The 16,610-nt window shown below is 48.6% G+C and overlaps 1 protein-coding gene across 1 annotated transcript in view; it reads right to left on the bottom strand.

Moving 5' to 3' along the window:
• Positions 1-16,610, bottom strand: part of LOC140391988 (anosmin-1) — a 286,799-nt gene that overhangs the window by 48,266 nt on the left and 221,923 nt on the right. Inside the window, exons 6-8 of the mRNA XM_072477109.1 lie at positions 16,412-16,541; positions 5,000-5,205; positions 2,942-3,086 (exon numbers count right to left, since the gene is read on the bottom strand). Of these exons, the coding sequence (XP_072333210.1) occupies positions 2,942-3,086; positions 5,000-5,205; positions 16,412-16,541 (481 nt within the window). The remainder of the gene's footprint in view (positions 1-2,941; positions 3,087-4,999; positions 5,206-16,411; positions 16,542-16,610) is intronic.

The raw sequence follows: 16,610 nt of genomic DNA, 5'->3' as shown, positions 1-16,610 counted from the left end.
CACATGCATCGTCTTCGACGTGTCTTCACCCGCATACGGCAAAATGGCCTGCGTCTCAACCGTGCGAAGTGTGCTTTCGGCCAGACGGAGCTGAAATTCCTCGGGGACCACATCTCAAGGTCCGGGGTCCGTCCCGATGCAGACAAGGTTAGCGCCATCACAGCCATGCCACGACCGGCTGACAAGAAGGCTGTCTTAAGATTCCTCGGCATGGTCAACTTCCTTGGGAAGTTCATTCCCAACCTGGCTTCTCATACAACAAACATGCGCCATCTCGTAAAAAAATCGACGGAATTCAACTGGCACCAGTCGCATCAGCGGGAATGGGAGGAGCTCAAGCACAAACTGGTCACGGCACCAGTGCTGGCCTTCTTTGACACGACTCGCCCTACAAAGATCTCAACAGACGCCAGCCAATCTGGTATTGGAGCGGTACTCCTCCAAAAAGACAGCACGTCATCATGGGCCCCGGTTGCGTATGCCTCACGAGCCATGACCCCTACCGAACAGCGCTACGCGCAAATCGAAAAAGAATGCCTGGGCTTGTTAACTGGACTGGACAAGTTCCACGACTATGTGTATGGCCTGCCACGATTCACGGTCGAAACTGACCACCGCCCCCTGGTCAACATCATTAACAAAGACCTGAACGACATGACTCCTCGCCTCCAGCGCATCTTACTCAAACTCAGGAGGTACGATTTTGAACTGATCTACACTCCGGGGAAGGAACTCATCGTGGCGGACACTCTTTCCCGAGCAGTGAGCACACCACCAGATGCAGAGGGGTTCGTGCGTCAAATTGAGGCACACGTGACTCTGACAGCAGCAAATATGCCAGCTGATGATCCTAGTCTGGCCCACATACGCGCAGAGACGGCGACTGACCCTCTGCTGCAGCGAGTGATGCGCCACATGACGGAAGGGTGGCTAAAAGGGCAGTGCCCCCAGTTTTATAATGTGCGAGATGATCTCACCAATATAGACGGGGTCCTTATGAAATCGCATAGGATCGTCATTCCACACAGTGTGCGCCAGATGATTCTTCGTCAACTACACGAAGGCCACTTGGGCGTCGAAAAATGCAGACGAAGGGCCCGGGAGGCGGTATATTGGCCGGGTATTAATGAAGACATAGCCAACATGGTGCTCAACTGCACAACCTGTCAGAGGTTTCAGCCAGCGCAACCTCCGGAAACACTTCTACCACACGAGATGGTGACGTCCCCCTGGGCGAAGGTGGGTGTTGACCTATTTCACGCGCTCGGCAGAGATTACATTGTTATTATAGACTACTTCTCAAACTACCCGGAAGTCATGCCTCTCCATGATCTGACGTCGTCCGCAGTCATTGGGGCCTGCAAGGAAACGTTTGCTCGCCATGGCATTCCAAGGACTGTCATGTCAGACAATGGACCTTGTTTTGCCAGCCGTGAATGGTCGTCCTTTGCCGCAGCATATGGTTTCACTCATGTGACATCTAGCCCTCTGCATCCACAATCGAACGGGAAGGCTGAAAAGGGTGTCCACATCGCAAAGCGGCTCCTGTGCAAGGCGGCTGATGCCGGATCGGACTTTAACCTTGCCTTGCTGGCCTATCGATCGGCCCCGTTATCCACGGGCCTCTCGCCAGCGCAGCTACTAATGGGTCGCTCCCTCAGGACGACGGTACCTTCCGTCCTGGCACCGACAACAGACCATGAGGCGGTTCTTCGGAACATGCAACTGCAGCGTGATCGCCAGAAAGGTCGGTACGACACACGAGCGACGGACCTGCCCCCCCTGTCCTCCGGAGACAAAGTACGCGTCCATCAACCGTATGGTGGCTGGTCAGCACCGGCCGAAGTCCTCCGACAAGTGGCTCCCCGCTCGTTCCTGGTTCGCATGCCGGATGGTTCCGTGCGTCGCCGCAATCGGCGCGCCCTTCGCCGACTTCCACGCTCACAGCCACACAACACGCCAGATCCTCAACAGGCTTCCGAGGATGACTTTGTGGAGCTGCCGCACATCACGCCCTTTCCATCGCCACCCATGGCCATGCCTGCACAGCAGCCGGTGGTTCTTGATCCACCCTTAAGGCGGTCAACCCGAATTCGTCGCAAACCCATTAGAATGGACTTATAATACAGTTCATATGTTTAATAAGTTGGACAATTTTACATGATAACCTGTTGTTGTTTATCGTTCCAGATGTCGTCTGACTGGACAACTGTTCAAATTTTTTTTTCTTCTTCTCTCGTTCGCATTTCTGTTATGTTATGGTACAACTGGATTCATGTGACGCACTCGACATCGCCCCATGTACATAGTTCCGTCATAGACACATGCTGCACACGACACACACACACTCTTAGATGCACTCACGTCACGATCATATTTATTACCACGTAGGCACATATCTTTGTAAAAAGGGGGGATGTCATGATATTCAAACACACACATCATGATGGACACACTAACAGGCAAATCAGAGTACACAACACCACAACCAATCACAGACAAGAACACCAACCACATAAAAAGCACGAGCACGACACCTGGAGGTCAGTAGGTCTGGGGAGAAGGAAACAAGAAAGAGCTGTTGAAACACCACAAGCAGGGAGCCCCCCACGTGCAGAGTGCAAAGACCAAGTTGTAAATAGTGAGTTTAAATAAAGAAGCGTTGTACCATATGCAACTGTGTTGGCTCATCTGTGTGTCAGAACACCCAACACCACAAATAGGATGATGCTAAAAGAGGAATAAGATATGACTGCATCAAACCTTCAAACAGTAACATTGTTACTGATGGTGGTTTCCAGGTTTAGGTTGCCAAAATGCAAAAAACATTCAAGGCATTAGCACACTGAACATTAAACCACAACCTCAAGCTCCTTTTCGCAACCTCGAGTTACCACAGCCATTCAAACCGCAACATTCAGAGAAGAAAATGATTCCTTACTTGTGCTGGGCGTTCGAGGAGTGCCAAAATACAGCGAGACTTTGGCACCTTTTAGACGTACTTGCCCCCAGTACGTTACAGCTTGCAGGTCCACCATATAGCTGCTGTTAGGCTGCAGTCCCTCCAGGACCACATGGTTTTGAGACTGTAAGATGTGAAACATTATTGCTATGTATGCAGCACACAGTCTGATTATGAACATTCAAAATCTGCTTCCACATTGAACATCAGAAAAAAATTCAAATGTGGCCTTTGAAAAAAGAAGTCCCGTGTTTTGTTGAACCTCCCAACCAAATTGAGCCCTCGTTTGCCAACTAAAATGGTATTGTTATGGGCGTGGCTTTTCAGAACCCCAAAATGTATCATGGAGTTCAACCAACCTCTCCCTTTAATGGATTTGTTGCTTTTCCTAGCACACGGCTTTTTCCCTAGGTGTGGGATTACAATTATGGACACGTGGGTTTTTAAACACAAAATACTGTTTATTCCATGAACTCAACTTAACATCTTAAATAAACATTGGATCTCTTAACACCCCTTACTTCAAAGATAACTCAGAAAATATTGCAACAGTAAATACTTCCTTAAAATGTTCCTTCAAACTTCCAAGAGACTTAACACCTTTAAACAGTATCACATCAGGTTAAAGGATATATATATTTTCTGTAGAATGGCAGAGACTGTCTCAAACTGGCTCTCTACTTTTAACCTGCTCTCAGCAAAACCAGCCAGGCACTTTTTAGCTGCGCTCAGCAAAACCAAACTGCAAAATGTGCAGCTCTCTGGAAACACACAGACACTGCTTTTAAACTGAAACTAAAAACCTGCAAAATGGCTGACCTCAAGCCCAGCCCCACACACTCTCTGACATCACTGTTTTCTTAAAGGTACATTGCTTATATATCCATTTCTTAAAGGCACTCTTGCATGACAGTATACAATCATCATGAATTGTTAGGTGGTTGCTCATACAAATATGCAGAGATGTTCACAATTTACATAGATGATTTGGAGTTGGGGACCAAGTGAAATGTGTCCAAGTTTGCAGACGACACTAAGATGAGTGGTAAAGAAAAATGTGCAGAGGATACTGGAAGACTGCAGAGGGATTTGGATAGGTTAAGTGAATGGGTTAGGGCCTGGCAGATGGAATACAATGTTGACAAATGTGAGGTTATCCATTTTGGTAGGAATAACAGCAAAAGGGATTATTATTTAAATGATAAAATATTAAAACATTTTGCTGTGCAGAGAGAACTGGTTGTAAAAAAGTTGGTTTACAGGTGCAACAGGTGATTAAGAAGGCAAATGGAGTTTTGTCCTTCATTGCTAGAGGGATGGAGTTTAAGACTAGGGAGGTTATGCTGCAAATGTATAAGGTGTTAGTGAGGCCACACCTGGAGTATTGTGTTCAGTTTTGGTCTCCTTACCTGAGAAAGGACATACTGGCGCTGGAGGGTGTGCAGAGGAGATTCACTAGGTTAATCCCAGAGCTGAAGGGGTTGGATTACGAGAAGAGGTTGAGTAGACTGGAACTGTACTCATTGGAATTTAGAAGGATGCGGGGGGGATATTATAGAAACATATAAAATTATGAAGGGAATAGATAGGATAGATGCGGGCAGGTTGTTTCCCCTGGCGGATGAAAGCAGAACTAGGGGGCATAGCCTCAAAATAAGGGGAATTAGATTTAGGACTGAGTTTAGGAGGAACTTCTTCACCTAAAGGGTTGTGAATCTATGGAATTCCTTGCCCAGTGAAGCAGTTGAGGCTCCTTCATTAAATGTTTTTAAGATAAAGATAGATAGTATTTTGAAGAATAAAGGGATTAAGGGTTATGGTGTTCAGGCCGGAAAGTGGAGCTGAGTCCACAAAAGATTAGCCATGATCTCATTGAATGGCGGAGCAGACTCGAGGGGCCAGATGGCCTACTCCTGCTCCTAGTTCTTATGTTCTTATGTTATATTACTGTTTAACTGCATGGGAAAGGCACTTCCACACAAAAGCCTTTGTGTCTCATACTTGTGCTTTTATTTTAAGCTTGCTGACCACACTCACCCCATTTATGGTTTTCCTTCTTTTCTTTTTGGCCGGCACTACCGACTTTGCATTGACTGTCCAACTCCAGAAAACTTTGTAATGGTGCACGGGAATATCGGGCTCTTCCAACATATCCCAGATGACCCTGGTGGTAATGGTGCCATCACTGTTTGCAGTAAAGTTGCCAACTCGCACGTTCGATGGCGCGGGTGGGGCTGAAGGATCTGAAACCACACCAAGACGAAATCAATGAAAGCTAAAGGTTCAACATTGTGGTGTATTTAATTGCAGCTTCAATTAAAAGATGAATACACTCAGAAACGTGCTTTAAAAAGTTCAAGCATTTAAAGCTTGTTCTGCTTCAGTAAGTATGATATTCTGGCCATTCTCAGGAAGCACTTTTGATGCTCAAAGTGCACACAGATCAAAATGTAATTATATCCTTTAGGCTTTCTGTGCGTAGATAATTCTTTTTTCTATTGTTATTGATTTCTCTCTCACTCAACCCATGAATAAATTGCCTTTAAGCGAAGAAGTCTATAAATCGCAACATACGTTACAGTGGAGTTGTCAGTAAAAAAGATCATTTGTAAAGTGCTCATCCCATAATCTGGATTGGGTTTGAACTCGTACCTCAGGAGTCTGGTCATCCACTCAGTGCAGAGAAAACTTTGTTACATTCTGAATCTGGGCGGCATGGTAGCACAGTGGTTAGCACTGTTGCTTCACAGCGATAAGGACCAGGGTTCAGTTGCCAGCTTGGGTCACTATCTGTGCGGAGTCTGCACGTTCTCCTTGTGTCTGCGTGGGTTTCCTCTGGGTGTCTCTGTTTCCTCCCACAAGTCCCGAAAGACGTGCTTGTTAGGTGAATTGGACATTCGGAATTCTCCCTCAGTGTATCCGAACAGGTGCCGGAGTGTGGCGACTAGGGGATTTTCACAGTAACTTCATTGCAGTGGTAATGTAAGCCTACTTGTGACACTAATAAAGATTATTATTATTTAGCCCCAAGAAACTGAATGAAGGAAATCTGTAAGATCAGGGCCGGAATTCTTCTCCCTTTGCGATTCACTATTTCCGCAGGCAGCACATTACCACCCATGAGTTCCCCGGCAGCATGGGGTGACTTCAATGGGAAATGTTACTGGCACGCAGCGGGAATGGCGAATCCCTCCGTCAGAGAATGGCATGCCGCTGTGAAACACGTGGCTGGGAATAACTTCTTATAATGGGATATTATTCTCAGGCAATCATGGCCCATAACCCACCCATGGTTTGACACCCCATCCTCCAATGTCCGACCCCCACAAACACCCAATGTCTGACCCCCCCCACCCCAATGTTGGACTCCTCCACACCCCAACACCTGACCTCTACGCCCCCCCCCCCTCCATCATGTCAGAACCCCACTACACACATCCCATCACTTACCTTAGACACTTGCCTTCTCCCTGACCTGTTATTTTCAATGGGACCTTTAAACTCAACTGCTTAATGGCAGCTAATAGTGGAAAACGTGGGGGAGTCCTCCTTCGCTCCGGTTTTATTGGAACTCGCAGCTGAACCCGGGGACTCGCTGCTCTGCCTGAATCTCACCCAGCCTGAGTCATGAGGGTTGGGTGAGACAAGCACTGAGGAATTTTGGCACAGGTAATTGGGTAAGGTGTGGCAATCCGAGGTTGATTACCAGTCCGAGGGTGTTATGGTTCCATGAGAACTAAAATTGTCTTTCTCAATTCCACCCATTTATTTGTGTTTACCACTAATTCAAGCTCCAGTTTAATCTGAAGGACTCTGAAGATCATATAAGTTGTTATCTTTTTTTTTGCATGCGACATTTTACCAGGAAGAATAGCAGTCCAGGACAGGGAACAATGGCCGAGATTCTCTGGCCTCACCTCAGCGTGTTTCTTGGCGGCGATGGATGACCTGCCATTGGTGGCGGTAGGATCTTCTGATCCCACCGCTGCCAATAGGATTTCCCAATGAATCCACCACACCCTCTGGGAAACCTGCAGTGTGTGAGTTTCTTCAGTGGGGCCTGAAGATCCCGGCAGCGTGAACAGCCAGAAGATTTTGCCCAAAGTCTCAGGGCTGTTTGTCCAAGACTTGTTTGAGAAACATATCCCCTGCATCATTCAACTTTAGGCACTATTTAAAATGACTTTTGCATCAAAAGTCTGATTTCATAAAATTCTGCTGGTCTATTTTGTTGGGTGTTGGGTCTGATATTTTGGGGAGAAATGTCTTTCAATGTTCTGTGACATTAACCAATCAGTATAATTGGCCAAATACAAATCTTCAAATTTTTGTGAATAACATTTTGTCAATGAGCTTCCAGGTTGTAATTTTTAGACTGTGTTTGGCCATTTGAAAGACAGTATCCATTGTCATTTATAGCACATAATTCAAGCCCATGATGAGCGATAATGTTAAGATTTTCCACTTGTTCCAGATGTCATCAGGAGGGTGTTAGTGAAATATCGGAAATGGAAGAAACAATATTTAGATTATCGTATTGCACCCAATGTCCCGCTGAGTAGTCTATCTGAGCAGTCATTCAGTCAACACTGAGAACCATAAACAGAGTATGAGAAATGAATCATTTCTTTCCCCCCCACCCTCCCCCACTCCATTATTCTGAATCCATCACAAATAACGGAGAACATTTCCCACTGATGTGGAACTGGCACAAATCTCGTGGAGACATCTTATCCAACAGCTCTGAGGTTTACAAGGCCTTCCAAGTAGGCTTCTTTTAACAATAACACCGCAGTTTTATAAAAGGGGGGGAAAAAAAGGGAGAAAACTTGAAAAAAACTGGAAATGGCAGATGAAATCTTTGAAAGCTTTTGGAGTAAGAGCAACGTGGCCTGCTGCCAGGATATTCTTCACTCTGGAAATAAAAGGTCTGCCTGGTAAGAAGGCTGAAGCCTGTAAATCCCTCTCTCTAATCTCTGAATATGTGTGACTGCTGTGCTTTACACAGTACCTCGTCCAAGTCATTTATTAGTTTCACTTCCACACATCTCCCCAAATCTCACAGATGGACTTCAGTGGGCCAGAGCTCCACTAATGGAAACTCTGTCCTTTTCTATCAAAACGAATGTTAGATGAAAGTAGAATCTGAGTTTTTTTATTAACTGTTTAACTTACATTTCTTTCTTCCAATAAAGTTTTCTTTGCAATTCTCACAAATTATGCTGCCAATCAGGGAGATCAAAGGAGGCCCATTAATTTATTGGACACATCAATGCGTTGAGCCATTTACACTGCTTACTCTTTATGACATGGTTTTATGCTACATGTGGTGAAGCAAAGATGTGTTGAAAGCAGATATTGGCCAAAATTTCCCATCCTTGTTTGCGGCTGGGGTTTTCCAGTGCTGCTGGAAATGAATAGTATTTTGACTGGAGTGCCAAATTTTTCACTCTCGCTCGCAATGGTTCCCGCCACGGACAGGACCGGAGAATCCCGGCCATCATTTAATAAGAGTCAGCACTTCATCATCACTTAGCTGCAAAACCTTCTCTACCTCTCCCTTTACTGCCTAGGGTTTAAGCATTTCCTGGACAGAGAGCAAAGAGGAAAATCTGCCCGGGAGGATCATGCAGGCCAGGATTTTTCAGCAGGGGTCTGAGGGGGAGGGGGTGCAAAGACAAGACAGCGGCAAGGGAAGGGGCCTGAGGGGGAGGGGGTGCAAAGACAAGGAAGCGGTAAGGGAAGGGGCCTGAAGGGGAGGGGGTGCAAAGACAAGGCAGCCGTAAGGGAAGGGGCCTGAGGGGGAGGGGGTGCAAAGACAAGGCAGCGGTAAGGGAAAGGACCTGAAGGGGAGGGGGTGCAAAGACAAGGCAGCAGTAAGGGAAGGGGCCTGAGGGGGAGGATAGTGCAAAGACAAGGCAGCAGTAAGGGAAGGGGCCTGAGGGGGAGGGGAGTGCAAAGACAAGGCAGCAGTAAGGGAAGGGGCCTGAGGGGGAGGGGAGTGCAAAGACAAGGCAGCGGCAAGGGAAGGGGCCTGAGGGGGAGGGGAGTGCAAAGACAAGGCAGCGGCAAGGGAAGGGGCCTGAGGGGGAGGGGGTGCAAAGACAAGGCAGCGGTAAGGGAAGGGACCTGAGGGGGAGGGGAGTGCAAAGACAAGGCAGCAGTAAGGGAAGGGACCTGAGGGGGAGGGGAGTGCAAAGACAAGGCAGCAGTAAGGGAAGGGGCCTCAGGGGGAGGGGAGTGCAAAGACAAGGCAATATGTAAGGGAAGGGACCTATTGGTCAAATGCTTGATAGGGGGAGAGGGAAGACCGGGGAAAATTGCACTCAGACACATGACAGAGCAGGCGGGTACGGAGGAAGCATCTTCTAGCCCAGATTTGGAGAGAGTCTCTTTGAAGGACATAAACATGTTGGAGTCAGAGTGGAGGATTGGGAAGTGAAGAAGCATTTCAGCTTACATTGTAGAGTTTCCCGTCAGGGGAGAGGGAGGCCATGTCACTCCACTGGTAGTTATGCCCAGCACAGTGTGTGCAGAGTGTGGTCATCATCGCATGTACAAATGTCAGGTGGGTTTCTAGCCCATAGTACACGGCTGCAAATGGGGTGGCATCTGCAGTCTGTCGATGGGAAAGGGGCATTTTCCCCACTGCTGATGTCAGGCTGACTTGTCTAATTCCCTGTTTTCTCTCTATCTCCCTTTTTAAATAGTGGAATTACACTAGCTACCCTCCAATCTGCAGGAACTGTTCCAGAGTCTATAGAATCCTGGAAGATGACCACCAATGCATCCACTATTTCTAGGGCCACTTCCTTAAGTACTCTGGAATGTAGATTATCAGGCCGTGGGGATTAATTAGCCTTCAATCCCATCAATTTCCCCAACACCATAGGCGGGATTCTCACGAATCGGCGTGATGGCCCGACGCCGGCGTCAAAAACGGCGCGAACCACTCCGTCAGGTTAACCGGAAATCGTGGAATTCTACGCACTTCCGGGGGCTAGACCGGCGCCGAAGAAATTGTGCGAGTTAGCGCATGCACAGAACCGCTGGCATGGTTCTGCGCATGAGCTGACCGGCTGGCGTATTCTGCTGCATGTGCAGGGGGGTGTTTTCTCCGCGCCTGACATGACGGAGCCTACAGCGGAAGGAAGAAGTGCCCCCACGGCATAGGCCCACCCACAGATCGGTGTGCCCCGGTCGCGGGCCAGGCCACCGTGGGGGGCCCCCCCCCCCCCCGGGGTCGGATCCCCCCGCACCGCACCCCCCCTAGGACCGCACCAGCCAACTCTTATCTGCCAGGTCCAGCCATGTGGGACCATGTCCAATCCACGCCGGCGGGACTGGCCAAAAACGGGCGGCCGCTCAGCCCATCGGTGGCCCCCGATGGGCCGCTGCCAACGACCCCTGACCAGCTGATCCCTGCCCCCGCCCGAAAACTGGCGGCGGTGAATACGGCAGCTGGTGTCGGAGCGGTGGGGCGGGATTCACACCGCCCCCCCCCGGGGATTCTCCAACTCGGCGGGGGGTCGGAGAATCCCACCCCATTTCTCTACTAATATTGATCTCCTTCAGTTCCTCCCTCTTACTAAACCCTGTGTTCCCCAACATTTCTGGTACATTATTTGTGTCCTCATTTGTGAAGACAGAACCAAAGTATGTATTTAGTTGGTCGGCCATTTCTTTGTTCCCCATTATAAATTTCCCTGTTTCTGACGGTAAAGGACCTATGTTTGTTATCATTTTTGTTCTCGTCACGTACCTATAGAAGCTTTCACAGTCAGTTTTTATGTTCCCCGCAAACTTCATCATGTACTCTATTTTCCCCATCTTAACCAATCCCTTTGTCCTCCTTTGCTGAATTCTGAATTTCTCCCAATCCTCAGGTCTGCTGTTTTTTTCTTGCCAATATGTATGCCTCCTCTTTGGATCTAATACAAGTTCTAATTTCCATTGTAAGCCATGGTTTGACCACCTTTCCCATTTTAGTTTTGCGCCAGACAGAAATGAACAATTGTTGGCGTTCATCTCTGCACTCTTTGAATGTTTGCCATTACCTATCCACCGTCATCTCTTTAAGTAATGTTCCCCAAACCATAATATCCAACTCGCGCTTCATACCATCATAGTTTCCTTTATTTAGATTCAAGATCCTAGACTCAGAATCAACTACGTCACTCTCCACCTTGATGAAGAATTTGATCATAATATGGTCACTCATTTTCAAGGGGCCTCACGCAACTAGAATGCCAGTTGTTCCTTTCTCATTACACAGTACTCAGTCGAGGATGGCCTGTTCTCTAGTTGGTTCCTCAAAGCATTGGTCCAGAAAACCATTCCGTCCACTCTCCAGGAATTCCTCCTCTACATTATTGTTACTAATTTGCTGAATCCATCTGCAGGTTAAAATGTCAGAAGGATCAGCTGGCGCAGGGTCCTCAATTGAATGTGCGCCATTGACCTCACTGTTGCCACAAGTACGACTACAGTCCTCTCCGGACAAATTTACCACAGCTGGTTTAGCACAGTGGGCTAAATAACTGGCTTGTAATGCTGAACAAGACCAGCAGCGTGAGTTCAATTCCCGTATCGGCCTCCCTGAACAGGCACCGGAATGTTACGACTAGGGGCTTTTCACAGTAACTTCATTGAAGCCTACTTGTGACAATAAGCGATTATTATTATTATTATTATACTCCTCATACCGAGTACGGGTCCTGATCTCTGGCATCCCGTCACTGGTCTGGAGCCTTACCCTTTATTTTGGACCTGCATGAAGATAGATGGAGAGAATGTGAGCAGGAAGCATGCTGAGGCAGATGCCTTGTGTGGGTACTGAGTGGAGCTGTGGATGGGATGAGGTGTGAAGTGCACAGGATGAGAGCCTAGGTGTCAGGATGTGTGCGGGAGAGCGAGTGGTGATATGCCTTGTGCCGGTACTGTGTGAGATCCTGTGGTGGCTCATCCTGTGAGAGTATGAGTCAAGGGTAATGAGAGGGGTGATTTACCTGGCTGCACGGATGAGATCCAGTTGCTTCTCTGTATTGCTGTTCTCCTGATGGCTGAGGTGGTGCTCACTGCCACAGACACCAGCTCCCAAGCTGGGTTGGTGACCTTGTTGGACCGCTGGCCGTCCCGAGGGTAGAGAAGGTCAAAGATGGCCTCAACGTTGTCTGAAAGGTGACCCAGCGAGGCGTCACTAAAGCCGGGGGTTGCACTCTTCCTACGTTTGGGGGTCATCTCTCGCTTGGAGCAGTCTAGGGCTGCAGACATTGAAAGATCTGTGTGCGGGTGTGTTTTAAATATGGCGCTCGGAGCGAGGATCCGCTGTGGTCATTGCGTGGTGGGTGAATCACAGGTTGCCTGCCGGCTAAACAGCATGTTTCCAGCTGATCAATATTTAATGAGGTGGGAGGTGGACAATCGAGCGAGAAAATGCACTAATGCACTTGGGGGGGCGGGGGTGGCGAGCCGCTTTTCTTACTCACCCACCTTCAAATTCTGAAATTTGAATCGAGAATTACTTAGTCTGCGGAATTGAAAATCCCATCCACACTGTTAGCAGAACCCGCCCAACTTTCCCTCCATCAAACTGATATTCCTGGCCAGCAGAGGGCCAACCTTAACAGCACAGGAGGCCACAGCCTTTGGAAATAGTTCCCTGCCATCGGGATATGGGCAACCGGCATTTCAATATGTTGATGAAGTTATCTGCCTCACCAAGTTGGGGCTATGAAATAACGGTGCCATTGAGTACACATTGGGTTTGGAACATATTTCACAGGTTTTGTATTTTAACCAACCCCCCAAACAGACTTCCTACTCCTAGTTGTGGGCTGGGAGAAGTGGGGCAGGGTTTGGTTAGGTAATATCGGAGTCGGAGACTTGTCATAGTCTTGTCCATTCAACGGGTCCCCAGTTACTAGACAAAGCTTCACAAATGGCATCTTCCAATTTTTGCCAACACTCTGCTTTGGCCTTTGTCTTTCTGATAGTGTTTCAGGAACAGAAATACAAGAAGTAAATTATATAACTTACTAGTTGGTGCCAAAGCAATCAAGGGAAACCTTGCAATCCACCTTTTGGATACAAGCATTAAGAAAGTGACTACTTTGAGAAAAGTTTATCAAGGTCTCACCAGTCTTGAAACACTGCACATTTCTTGGATCCCTTTTAGGTATTTCCAGAGAGCTATTAAGTGGCCCCCAGCCCTGCTGAGGTGACTCATTGTGCTAACCTATCCGTTTCAATACAAAACTTTGGCGGTGACCACATTTTCCCTGTCATGTATCTATAAATAGGAATGCCCTTCAAATTTCTAATGTAAAACAGAAAAAGCATAAGTATCATGGGCAGGATTCTCCACTACCCGGCGGGGCGGGGGGTCCCGGCGGGATGGAGTGGCGTGAACCACTCCAGCGGCGGGCCGCCCCAAAGGTGCGGATTTCTCTGCACCTTTAGGGGCCAAGCCCTCACCATGAGGGGCTAGCCCCACGCTGGAGGGGTTGGCGCCCCGCCAGCCGGCGGGAAAAGCCTTTGGTGCCACGCCAGCCGGGCCCGAAAGGACTTCGCCGGGCGGCGGAAGTCCACGCATGCGCGGGAGCGTCAGCGGCTGCTGACGACGTCCCCGCACATGCGCGGGGGGGGGGGGGGTCTCTTCCGCGTCAGCCATGGTGAAGACTGTGGCCGAGGCGGAGGGAAAAGAGTGCCCCCACGGCACAGGCCCGCCCGCGGATCCTTGGGCCCCGATCGCGGGCCAGGCCACCGTGGGGGCACCCCCCGGGGGCAGATCGCCCCGCGCCCCCCCCCCCAGGACCCCGGAGCCCGCCCGCACCGCCTTGTCCCCCCAGGAAGAGAGGTGGTTTGATCCTCGCCGGCGGGCCAGGCATTCCAGCAGCGGGACTTCGGCCCATCGCGGGCCGGAGATTTGCCGGGGGGGAGCTCGCCGACCGGTGCACCGCGAGTCCCGCCCCAGCCGAATATCCGGTGCTGGAGAATTCGGCAACCGGCGAGGGCGGGATTCACGCCAGCCCCCGGCGATTCTCCGACCCCCAAGGTTTTTCTATGTATTGTGCGTAATCATAAATGCTCCTGATAAGCAAGTTGACAATTTGGTTATGCATAGTGCACATACTTTACTTTTTCTGTAGCTCCCTGAAATTTGAATCAAGAATTGCTATCAGAATGCTCTTGAAAACCTCAAAGGATGGCAGTGTCCCTTAATATCTGCTGCATCTCATTCAGGGAACAACTGCCACCACATTGTAAAACAGTATTTGTCCCACGTGGCTTTTAAAAAGATTACTGTAGACAAGGCCATTGCTTCTTTCTTTGATTTGTATCACTTTGATATTAAACAATATTTTAATTGGCTGTTATACTTCATTTCACCTTAACATATGTAGCAAATTCCTGAATTAGGATATTCAACAAAAATAATAATTCTGAGCTTTTCTCAATTGAAAGCATCCCTTCATTTGGGATGAATTTCGTGCTGCCCAAGACCAAGTTGTTAAGTGCTTGTTAAAAAGACAGCATCATTGCCCAACCCTTATTGCCCTTGAACTGAAGGGGCATTTGGAGTCAACAACATTGCTGTGGGTCTGGAGTCAGGAGTCACATGTTGGGCAGGTCAGGTAAGGTCGGCAGATTTCCTTCCGCAAAGGGCATTGGCGAACCAGATGGGTTTTTCATGAAAATCACCAAAAGTTTCATGGTCATCATTGCTTTTTAATTCCAATTACACCATCTGCTGTGGTGGGATTGAAACCCAGGTCCCTAGAGCATTACCCTGGGCCTCTGCATTATTAGTCCAGTGACAATACCACTACGCCACGTCCCCTATCAGCCAGCTGCAGGCAGGTGAGGACCACATCAGGGGTGAGTGGTGGAAGCGAGAAAAGCTCAGAAAGAGAAGCCAGTATGCTAAACTTCACCAGTTCAGGGGTCAACACCCTCCTGGCATCATTTGGGCATTGGAGCAGTGGGCACGGCTGTTTGGACTCCACCTGAACACCAGGAAAGCTGCAGCTGAAAATGTGTTCAGCAATTAAGGCTTTTGGAGATGACGGGTAGAAGCCTGCACGAGAAGGGCAGAGCGCCAGGTATCAGGAGACCAGAGGAGAGGGATGAGGGGCACAAAGCAGTAGGAGACACTATCCCCAGCACAGCATCAATAGGGAGAGGCGAAGAAACTTGGAGATGACTGAAAACCTGTGCTGAAGGAGACTACGAGCTTGCTCGGCAGATGGTCATTGATATCTGTGCCCTCATCAGTGCACAACGCCGCGGCATCTCACAGGTAGCTGCACACTGGCGCATCACCCAGGTGGCAGATGTCCTCTTCACAAAGGCTCAACAACACATGGGGCATGGCAGGCTCAGTGGGCACTGGGTCCAGTTCCTGGTCGATTGGGTTGTGCCCTGCAATACCCTCCTCCAAGGATCTCCGTCATTGCTGTTCTGTGCTGAACTCTCCAAAACATGGCCCTGCAGAGAGGCTTGGGCCTTGAGGACAGTGGTGCCCTGGAAGGGGATAGCTTATTAGGAGAGGAGCAGGAACAGAGGGTCAGAGAGGAGGAGGAATTGGAGGACAAGGGAGATGATGCTGAACAGGGAGGTCCCCAGCTTCATTATGAAGTGGCTTCCTCCTGCCACCCTCCGGGAAGAGGATGCCCTACCTCCCCTTCATGGCTGCTAGGCCTCTGACTCCCCTGTGCCACCTTATTTCCCTGTGGTACAGAGGTGGGCTTCAGCACAAGCACTTTCCACTCGGATAACCAGCAGTCTCAGTGATTGTTACCTTAGGTGCCTTGACATCTGTCTCCATTTCCGCTCCTACTAGCTTTAATTGGACAGAAAACCCACCTCCACATCAATTAAAGGTTCGCTCCCACACAAATAGACCTGGCTCCTTTTTACCACCTCTGAGGTGAAAGTCTTGCCCCAGTAACTGCTCACGAGGTAAAGCCAATATTAAAAATGTTTCACTCCACGTTATTTTTAAATGATTTCTGCTAACTGTAAGGGTTAACATTTGATACTCACGTTTCATTAATGTAACTCGAATATTTGTTTGAGTTTCACAATTGGTGCACTGAAAACATTTGAAAAACACTGGGTCCGAGACTCTCAAAAGTTTCCTGGGCTTTTGCAGTCTAAAGGTTAATGTTTAACAGTGCCGCCCATGAAGTAATGGGATCAAGTGCCTTTCATTGTATAGTATAGATTTACCGAGGATTATGAGCAGAGTTGAAAAGAATGCTTAATTCTGGCTTGACTACTAACGATATCCGCCACAGAAACCACAAGTTATTTCAAGCACTTAACCAAATCTGGGAAAATCCACCTGCTTCACAACTTTAAAGGAAAGGGGAAAAAAAAGATGAAGGAAATTCTTATCCTTGGCCAGACTCTAGGCTGGTGTAACATGTGAAGAGTAGGACAAACCTTTTGAGGAGCGGAAGTGTTTGCTGGGAGCGGTGAATCCTCTCGTGCCGTGTACATTAATTGCAGCAACTCGAAACTGATACCACCGACTGGGACGGATGTCAAGCAGCTGAACCCGTTCTTCTGTGGTCTGGTGGCATAGAAATGTCGATTCTTTTATTGAAATCAAATCGATACCAACAAGAAATGCATTAATCTG

This window comes from Scyliorhinus torazame, chromosome 15 (assembly GCF_047496885.1).
Source record: "Scyliorhinus torazame isolate Kashiwa2021f chromosome 15, sScyTor2.1, whole genome shotgun sequence".
NCBI lineage: Eukaryota > Metazoa > Chordata > Chondrichthyes > Carcharhiniformes > Scyliorhinidae > Scyliorhinus > Scyliorhinus torazame.
This window is presented reverse-complemented; position numbering and strand designations above follow the sequence as displayed.